General features: G+C 52.4%; 2 protein-coding genes across 3 annotated transcripts; both read right to left on the bottom strand.

The window, feature by feature from the left end:
• Window positions 1-72: 72 nt before the first annotated feature.
• On the bottom strand, window positions 73-5,626 carry Tmem25 (transmembrane protein 25). 2 transcript variants are annotated; one of them, XM_028783711.1, is made up of 9 exons: window positions 5,565-5,626; window positions 5,067-5,160; window positions 4,497-4,808; window positions 2,626-2,916; window positions 2,304-2,435; window positions 1,979-2,009; window positions 1,705-1,805; window positions 1,484-1,570; window positions 73-1,341 (listed from the first exon to the last, which is right to left on the bottom strand). In XM_028783711.1, the coding sequence occupies exons 2-9, from the start codon at window positions 5,134-5,136 to the stop codon at window positions 1,268-1,270; spliced, it is 1,098 nt and encodes a 365-aa protein (XP_028639544.1). In that variant the 5' UTR covers window positions 5,137-5,160; window positions 5,565-5,626; the 3' UTR covers window positions 73-1,267. The 2 variants fall into 2 exon arrangements, with proteins under 2 accessions (XP_028639544.1, XP_028639545.1); XM_028783712.1 differs by lacking the exon at window positions 2,304-2,435 and having other exon boundaries at window positions 5,565-5,613.
• Window positions 5,627-5,770: 144 nt separating this feature from the next.
• Window positions 5,771-9,582, bottom strand: Ttc36 (tetratricopeptide repeat domain 36). Its single transcript, XM_028783811.1, has 3 exons — window positions 9,291-9,582; window positions 8,015-8,203; window positions 5,771-6,111 (listed from the first exon to the last, which is right to left on the bottom strand). The coding sequence occupies exons 1-3, from the start codon at window positions 9,397-9,399 to the stop codon at window positions 5,849-5,851; spliced, it is 561 nt and encodes a 186-aa protein (XP_028639644.1). The 5' UTR covers window positions 9,400-9,582; the 3' UTR covers window positions 5,771-5,848.
• Between the last annotated feature and the right edge of the window lie 190 nt (window positions 9,583-9,772).

Raw genomic sequence — 9,772 nt, 5'->3', positions numbered from 1 at the left:
AGCTAGCCTAGACTGCATGAGTCTCAAAAAAACAAACACAAAGACATTTTGAAGAAATGAACAAACACATGCTTCTTTGGTCAAAGGAGTTTACTGTGTGTGCAACACTGTCCTAACCAGGAACATGAGAAAAATTACAAAACAAGATACGAAGAAGGGGAAAGAAAATAGATTCCATACTCTGCTGTGCGCCAGCCATTTTCGGGTTGCTTTTTAAGAAGTATTGTTAGCTCTTTGGAGCTCTGTGGGCCCCTGCTTTCTCTGTTCCCCTAAAGCTTCTGGCGCTGTTGGATTGCATATCCACTGTGACCATCCCCTGAAGAATAGGATGGGGCAGCCCGGTTTGGTCGGGAATATGGCTGCATCGGGGAGAGACATGCAGAGAGGGAAACCACGGACCCTGAGTGCTCAGAACACTCACAGTGATTGCGGAAGGCCAGGAAGGCCAAACACAGGGAACCCAAGAAGGCCCTGGGCCTTCCTCTCTCCTGGAAAATGTGCTTAAAGTACAGACATTTTACAAAACGATGCATAGCAACATGCTGTCCTGGGAGCCAGCCCACCTGTCACCTCTTCTTGCTCATCTTGTGCTACTACCAAAGGCTGGCAGCTGCGGGCCCCAGCCAATGGAGGTCTAATGCCCTGGGAAGAAGGTCTAGGGTGTGACCTATGATGCCCAAGAGGAGGTGGGGACAAAGGGGCAGAAAGATATGCAGCAAAAGGGACTAATTTGTGCTTGGCCAGGTCCCTGGGTAAGGGGCTGGTTCCTGAGCAAAGGGCAGCTTGATTCTATAACAGATAGCAGGGGCTAAGTTTTCCCTGAGAGGGGCAAAGCTGCATAGCAAAGGAAAGACATCTGAGTTGTGCAGGGACCCTCCTGTCCCCACATAGGCATCTCTCTGCCTACTTGCAGAGCATACTAGCGTGGGACATCTAATAAATAGGCCCATCTCTTAGATGTTGGGTGACACCAGAGTTCTGTCTGCCTGGACCAGGTTATCACATGCAGGGCCCCAAACTGAGTGAGGGCAAGGGGCTTAGTTCTGACCGGTGGTCTTGCCAAGGGTACCCATGCCTTGCAGGTTAAAGTGCAATGAAAATACACATGCATGACCCACAGGGTATCCTTGCCAGGCGGGCCAGATGGCAGTGACATGGTTTCTTCATAGTCACAACAGGGCGAGGCACAGGGAAGCTGGAAGGCGCTCTGGAGTGGGCACTCCGGGGAGCCCACAGGCCACCTGGGCCTCATGCCTCAGCCTCAAGCTCAGAGCCAAATCTCATCACTGCTTACGCTGGACACACGGTAGATGTAGCCCAGCATTGGGAGACGGATGAAACCTGTGGGTCAGAGATGCCAGGGGATTAGGAACCTTGGTTCTCTGGAGCTTGGGGATGCCCTGTCTGCTCTCAGCACTCAGGGGCCTTGGGTATAAGCACAGGGATGGGAAGAGAAGGAGAACAAAAGGTCTCTGCTCAGTACCTCGGCTGGTGAGAAGGCCACCAGGCTCGGCTTCTAGAAGCTCTGGACGGCTGCTATGCTGAGCCATTGGCCGCTCTGTTGCTTTCCCTGTGGGTAACAAAGGGGGTAGTGCCCAGGATAGGGCTTTACCTAATGGGACATGTCTCCTCCTAAGAACCAGGGTCTCTCTTTCTTAGGAATTCTGAACATTAAGCACAGGCCGAGAACCGGTCCCGGTGTACCTCTGAGATCCGGAGTGAGGTCGTTGAGCTGAAGGTTGGATGGGAGGGACATGTTCTCCCGTGGCAGGCGCACGTTATTCAGTTTCAGGTTATTGGAGTCACTACAGGACAGACAAAAGCTAAGATAGACCCTGGTACCAGCAGAAATGGTCTGCTTTGTGGCTCAATCCAGACCCTAGAAATCCCAGCTTGCCAACTGTCCTTAACTTTTGAATCCAGTCCTTTACTTTTGTATGTTTGATTAGCCCATCTGCCCAGCCCCAGGAAGCATTACCTAGATATCAGAGAAGGACGCCGGGAGGGGCCTGAGGACAAAGAAATCATGTCACAGAGTCAGTGTGACCTCCCATCTGAGCTCTGCCCCCTACCCTTTCAGACTCAAGACTCCTGAGCCAAGAGTCTATCAAATGCCCAGTCCTGGCTCTGGGACCACAGATCCCTTTCCAGCACCCGTCCCTGCCTCCTACAGGGCATGCAGGCTCGCCCACAGCCAATCCCTGCCAGTGCTCTGCCCACCTCTGCATGCTACCTTTGCCGCTCACCCTCCAGCTTCACCGTCACTCTTCCCTGCCCCTGGCCCCCACTGCCCCTGGCCCTACCTTTTGTTTTCTTCTCTTTCCTGCAGACCAGGCAGGCCACCAGGGTACTGAACCCCACTAGAGTACCCAAGGCAAGTCCTCCAGCCACAACGATACCCAGCAGTGGCACTTCTATCCGTGTGGCCAGGAGTCCTGCAGATTGTTAGTGTCCACGTGAGCAGTACCCCCCACCCTGACATGCCACAGGTCTAACTACTCTGTCCTTGCCCAAAGTGGCTGGGAGATAGCTCATTCACGGGATCTATCCTCAGGGCAACGGGCCTTCTCTTTTCATTCCCGGACCCCTGTACCCACCTGAGGGTTTGCTATACTAGTTGCTCACCTGGAGCTGGAAGTGAGGCACTGGTGACACCCACGTCATTGGTGGCCACCACCGAGAGGTTATGTGGCAAGCTTCGGAGCTGCAGCTGCACGGTGTGGTTGGTCAGCCAGGGATAGTTCTGAGCATCCAGCACCAGGAAGTCAGAGGCATTGACAGTCACTGGCCCATCCTGGTCAATCCAGGTGACATTGGCAGGTGGGTTGGCCCGCACCAGGGCGAACAGGACAACCAGAAGGCCTGGACCCTGAGCTTCCTGGTACTTGGCTCCGACCTGGGCAATCTCTGGTTTGACTAGAGCAGGGCAGAGCAGAGAATAATCTGCTTTCATTACAGCCCCCTACTCTAGCTGTTTCTTACCAAATACAGACGGAAGCAAGGGCCTGGGCCTCTCCTCAGAAAGAACATTAAGGAGCAGGCAGCAGGCAGCAGGCAGCAGGCAGCAGGGTCTGCAGGTACAGCATCAATTCACAGTGATTAAGAGTACACAGCCGCCGGGCAGTGGTGGCACACATCTTTAATCCCAGCACTTGGGAGGCAGAGGCAGGCGGATTTCTGAGTTTGAGGCCAGCCTGGTCTACAGAGTGAGATCCAGGACAGCCAAGGCTACACAGAGAAACCCTGTCTTGAAAAAAAAAAAAAAAGAGTACACAGCCATGGACTAGTGAGATGGCTCAGCAGTTAAGAACACTGGCTACTTCTGAGTTCAATTCCTGAGTCTTGACTGATCCTGAGTTCATTTCCCAGCAAACACATGGTGGCTCATGACCCTCTATAAAGAGATCTGATGCCCTCTTCTGGCATGCAGATGTACATGCAGACAGAGCATTCCTACATTTAAAAAAATTAATAAATAATAAATATAAAATTTTTTTAAAAAAGGTTTTGCTAGGCAGTGGTGGCACACATCTTTAATCCCAGTACTCAGGAGGCACAGGCAGGAGGATCTCTGTGAATTCAAGGTCTACAAAGTTTCCAGGTCCACAATAGTTCCAGGACAGTCAGGACTGTTACATAGAGAAACCCTGTCTTGAAAAACCAGAAAAAGAAAAAGAAAAAAAGAATAGAAAGTCACTGGGGATGTGGCTCAGTGGAAGCAGAGGCAGGAGGATTTCCAGTTTGGGGCTGCTCTTGGATACATAGTAAGACTGTCTTAAATTTAAAAACCTGGGCTGGGGATATAGCTCAGTGGGTAGAGTGCTTGCCTATCATGCACAAGGTCCTGGGTTCGGTCCTCATACCACATAACCCTATGATCTCTGCACTGGGGAGGTAGAAGTAAGAAGATCAGAAGTTCAAAGTCACCCTTGAAAAAAGTCTCAAAGTACAAGAATAAGAAGAGAGTCAGGGGGCTGGAGAGATGGCTCAGTGGTTAAGAGCACTGACTGCTCTTCCAGAGGTCCTGAGTTCAAATCCCAGCAACCACATGGTGGCTCACAACCATCTGTAATGAGATCTGATGCCCTCTTCTGGTGTGTCTGAAGACAGCTACAGTGTATTCATATATAATAAATAAATAAATTTAAAAAAAAAAAAAAAAGAAGAGAGTCAGATGAAGGGTCTAGATTCGCATCCTGGACCTACTTCTTAATTGTGTAGATGTTGGGCAGAGTGCTTAGCCTGTTTGTGCCTCAATTTCTCATTTGTAAAGTTGGGATGAAAATAGAAATTGTGTCGTATAGTATTTATGAACGTCCAGTTAAAGCTCATATGTGTTGCACATATGAGTAATCTCAGCACTCGGGAGGCCGAGGCAGGAGATTCACAAGTTTGAGGCCAGTCTAAGCGATGTAGCAAGACTGTCACAAAACTCAAAAAAATGTTCTGCTTGGGGTCCAAGAATGTCTCTCCCTGCCCACCTCAGGGATACTTACATTGCACATTGAGGATGACAGAGGCATTGGCTGGCCGGCCACTCCCTGGGTCCTGCAGGGAGCAGTTAAGCTCATGTTGGGAGCGCTGGGCAGTGACAGTGAAAGTGCTGGTACCTCCAGAGAAGGCGTCCCCGCCCACACTCAGGAGTCGTGAGGTGGTGGCCTCCTGTAGCTGTCCATCCAGGTACCAGGCTAATCGGGGAGTGGCAGAACCCCCTGCAACCCGACAGGTGAAGGCATGGTGCTCATTCTCCTTAAGTGCTCTCTCAGCCCAGGTCTGACCATCAATTTGCGGCGCCAGCTCCCCTTGACCTGGAACACAGCAGGCAGCCTCTGGGAGGGGCTTGAAGAGACCAGGGTGAGGTGCATTTACAGAGAGGCAGCAGGCCAAGAGACAAGGCAGTTGGTTTCTCTCATCGGGACCTGGATAGACTTACGGTAGGGGAGTCGGGATATGGGAACCAGCCCTGGAGCCTGGAGTGGGTATCTTGAGAGGAGATGCAAGCAAGGAGGGCAAATAGGGGCTCTTGGCCCCTTAAATGTTTGGTCAAAGGATGAACAGGGATGTACCTGAACTTAAGAGGGCAGGCAGGAGCAGCAGTGTGTGCCGGAGGGTAGCTTGGCTTAGAGGCAATTCCATGGTGATCAGGGACCGGCCTCCAGGCTGCTGAGAGAAGGGTACCAGCCATGTAGACCTAGCAATTCCTCCAGTAATTTACCATGCACTGATGCAGACTGGCCCACGGTAGCCAAGACATGGGCACAAACAGGCTCAATCAGCAAGACCCAAAGGAAGAGACCTATGGGCACACTTCGACACTCTACTGTCACCAGCACTGACAGTAGGTGACCACAGACAGACAGACAGACACGCGCGTGCGCCCTTCCCCCCCAAGACTCGTCCTTCTCTTGACCCGGTTCACTCCTTGCTGGCCTTGGCTCTCCTTCCCACATCTCGCCGTGCACCCCTTTTCCAATCTCGGCCGCTCAAGGTGGCCTCGGGCCTAGCAAGAGAGCGTCGCGGATTCGGGGGGATCGCTGGAGCATCCCGCTTTCGGGGCGGCTCACCTGGCTCCCTCCCGGAGCAGAGCCCCAGCAATCGCTCAAGGCGGCTGAGCACCGCAGTCCGCTGCAAGGGCGGGGCCCGCGCCAGGCAGGACCAATCGCTGCCCGAGCGAGCGCAGGTGGCCGCTCCAGCCCCGCCCTGTCCCGCCCGCGCCACCGTCCCCTCTTTGAGGCTGGTTAGGAAGCAGGCGGACACAGAGCAGACGCAGTCAGAGAGTCCCGGAAGTTTTATTGGCTCCCGGTTGGGTCAGGGTCCACCCCCCTCTCCATCATCCTGCCGGCCGAGCTCAGCGCCCGTTGCTGGGCGAGCGCAGCTGCCCCATCATGTCGGCCAGCATGCGGTTGCACAGCGCGGCGTACGGGTTGAGCAGCACCAGCTGGCGTCGTGCGAACGAGCTGCCCAGTCGCGCAGCCAGCTCGAAGTCCCTGCGGGCGTCGTCATCCCGGCCCTGAAATCGCGCCAGCAGCCCACGCTGCACGAAGCTCTGGCGGGCGGCGCGACCCTGGCCACCGCTCAACGTCACCGCGCGCTCCAAGTCCTCCAGGGCGCCTGTGGGCGGACGGGGAGAGGGCGCGGGTCAGCCGGGTGTGGGCAACCGAGCCCCAACCCACCTGCCGAGCGGCCCGTCCCCGCCATTCACAGCCGCCTTCGTGCAGCAGACTTTTGAACCATGAGGGATTATTTGCAACACGGAGTTTGAAGGGCTGCTAGAACTGGCTTGGGGGCCCGCCCAAGGGCAGAGTTGAGATCAAAGTCCAAGGCTCTCCTCTGTTATGTTCTCACACTGATGCACCCAAACGTGAAGGTTGTCTAGAGGATTTGGCCATTGTGTTAGTGAATCTACCAATCGCCAAATAGTCGTAGTTCACACAAATGAAGTCTCGCACCTACTGAGTGCTTGGTGACCCACCCTGAGTCTTAGAGTTTAAAAACCATACCATTAACTAACACAGCTAACTGTTTCCTGCTATAGTCAGTCTCCTCTTTTCCAGCGCAGGCTATGAAAGCCTCATTTTCCACATTTTCTCCATGATTATCTCCACGGCCTTCATCTGTATCTAATTTCACTGGAAGAAGGTCTTGGAGCCGGAGCTGGCTGCACTGTTTTATTTTTGTGATTCTCAGAGGAACTTACGTCCTTGGGTTGAGTCTCAGAAGTCATTCTGGAGCCTCAGGCAGCCAGCTCAGGGTTTCTGTTAGGTCCAGCAGCTGCTTTCTTTGGACCCTGCCTCAATTCACATTCGCTAGTCTCCTCCAGAGACTGCCAGGGCCCTTGCGTTGTTCAGCCCCATCGTGGAGCTGGTTCGGACTGCAGACGGAGCAGCGCTGGGACCAACTCAGTTTCCCTCTTCACGGCTAGTCTGTGGGAATCCAAGCCTTTACGAGTGGAGCTACCTCTGCATCTCCGGGCTTTCCATCTGTAGGTTGTCACCAACAACCGATGGCAGACAAGCCTCCCAAAGGAGTTCTTGGGCTACCTCCTACTGTCATGAGGATGGAGTCCAAATTCTCTAGTTTAGGACCTAGGAACACTCCACCAACTAGTCATATCTCTGACCCATTTTGGTACCAGGGCTCTGCGTACACTTTCACACCCACTTGGCCCCCAGCTCCTAGCACTGTTCGCTCTTTCCTCTGTTCCCCATTCAGGCCACAGAAACTGAATATCAGGTTTGAACCAGTTACCTTCCCAGCCCAGGTCAAATCCCTGAGTGACAACCACCTTCTCATCTGACACTTCGTTTGTCACCCCCGGATCTCTGTCCATCTCTGCAAGGCCATCTTTCCACGAGCCTGCTCCGCCCAGCCTGGAGATCGAAGCTTCCCATCCCAGGCATATGCATTCTTGCTAGGCCCCTAGAGACTGTATTGACTCATTGCTCATCTTTCGGAACGTGCCCTTCAGGAACAGGTCCCCGTGTCGCTTCCTCTCAAATCTGCCTGCTGTCATCTAATTAGGAGCTCTCTGGAGAGCAGTATCCTGGGATTTAGAGCCCCACTACCTGGGTTCATATCCGAGCTTAGCCACTTCTTGACTTGATAATGAGGAAGCTACTCAATGTCTGTATGCTTCCTCTCTTCATCTCCACAACGGAATGACAATACACACCCTGGGGGGGGGAGGGTCATGAAGATTGTTACTACAGCCTAGTTGAGCGCCTACTTCACAGTAACTGTTACATAAATGTTTTATCCTCATACGTTCCACATCAAGCCTACTGCTGCCTAGAAGGCTCTTATTAAATGTTCCCTTAAATCCATGAGCAGAATGCAGCCTTTTGACTCTCACACAGTCTCATGACGCTAGCAGAACCCATACCGTCCTGGATTTTATAGGTAAGAACAGATGTCAGGGAGTTTAGTATCTCCTGCTCTTCACCCATAACCAACTCATCTCTGCCCTTCATGGGAGGGGTCCTTTCAGTGGAGGATCTCCGGTGTCTCTCCTCACCTGCTACATCTCCCTGAAGCCGCCGGGCTTGGGCCCGGTTGTTGTAGGCAGAGGCTCTCTCAGGTAGCAGGCTAATGGCTTCGCCAAACCTCTCCAGGGCTGTGTGGAGGTCCCCAGCTTCTGCTGCCCTCACTCCCTGCAACTCCAGGGCCTTGGACTGCTCCAGGTGTGCTTGAGGGAAAACTCCATCTGCACCAGGGAAGAAACAAGGCAGCACACATGTACAGTAGGGAAGAAAATGGAAAGCCACCTTGGTCTTTGGCATTATGATACCGGAACGAGCTGACAGAGTCAGGGAGAGTAGCTGAGGTTAGTAAAACTGGGAACTAACATGACTAAGAGACTTGAGAAAAGAGGCCCTGGGTGATTCTCCTTGGCTAAGAGAAGCTCACCAACAAGTCATTGGTGACTTGCTCTAGACCACAGTCCCAGGGTGTGGAGCTTAGATCTGAACCTTTTTCTACAGCCTTTGGCTTCTCCTCATTTTGCTTTACACACTCTCTGACACATAGGCCACCATACCCAGCCCAGGTCATGAACGTTACTCCAGATCTGTGTTTCAGTTTTTCACTCTTCAGTAAGGCTCGGGTTTCGCTTCTGCAGAAGCAAAGCCCCAAACATCTCCATCATCAGGCAACGGACCCCCTAGAAAAGCTAGCTCAGTGTCTAGATTATAATCATGTGTAACGGGCTGGAGAGATGGCTCAGTGGTTAAGAGCACTGACTGCACTTCCAGAGGTCCTGAGTTCAAATCCCAGCAACCACATGGTGGTTCACAACCATCTGTAATGAGATCTGATGCCCTCTTCTGGTGTGTCTGAAAACATCTACAGTGTATTCATATATAATAAATAAATAAATCTTTATAATCATGTGTAACAAATGAAGCTCTGCCTGCTATGTCAGGATGGGCCAACTGAGCCACCGTCCCGTCCTGTTTGTCTTCCATCCCTGCTGTGGAGAGGGTAGGTGTGACATTCTCAACGTCAAATATTTCAGTGTTTGACTTAAGCCAGCATAGATAAGCTTGGATCATGGAAGAATGTAGTGGCAGGCTTAGAGGTATGGGACTGAATGACAGAGAAACTCTGGCTTTCTCATGGCAGATGTACTTCTGCCAACATCTAACCCACACATTGAAATTCAAAGGACCTCTCAAACTGGTCTCTGAAATAACCTGCAAGGGTAGAACGAGGGGTCCAGCCACACCACGTCCTGTAGGAAATCTTGGGGGCCTGCCAGGCAGCCTACAGAGGGATAGATGCCAAGGGCTCACCTTCATCTCCCTCCTCTGCTTCTTCCAGGTCCAACCCAACAACATCTCCAAAGGGGGTATTAGGGTTGAAGATGGCCTGCAACACTGCCTGGTCATTTGGAGTCCCCATGATGCTCTGTTCCAAAGTCCCAACCGGTAACTCGGGGGTGGAGGGAGGAAGATGATGGGGCGGGGGGCAGGGTAGAGCCTCCAGCTGGCAGACGCTGTGAACAGAGGTTCTGGGAGGTTCTGTTCCGGGACAGAATGGTGGCTTCCAATCCTTGGTTCAGCCTCAGTGGCTAGGGTTACTGACCTGGCCTGGTGGTTTTTCAGTATTTCCCAACTGAACCTCCACCCCCCAACACAGAATAAACAAATCCTGGTTCGGTTTAAGGTGGAGTGGAGACGGAAGGTGGCTATATGCTTTCATTTTAATATAGTCTTTTTAAAAACCACTACTTAGCCTCCTATTAAACAAGATAGGCAGACAGTAACACAACCCT

This window comes from Grammomys surdaster, unplaced genomic scaffold, assembly GCF_004785775.1.
Source record: "Grammomys surdaster isolate TR1022 unplaced genomic scaffold, NIH_TR_1.0 1164, whole genome shotgun sequence".
Lineage (NCBI taxonomy): Eukaryota > Metazoa > Chordata > Mammalia > Rodentia > Muridae > Grammomys > Grammomys surdaster.
This window is presented reverse-complemented; position numbering and strand designations above follow the sequence as displayed.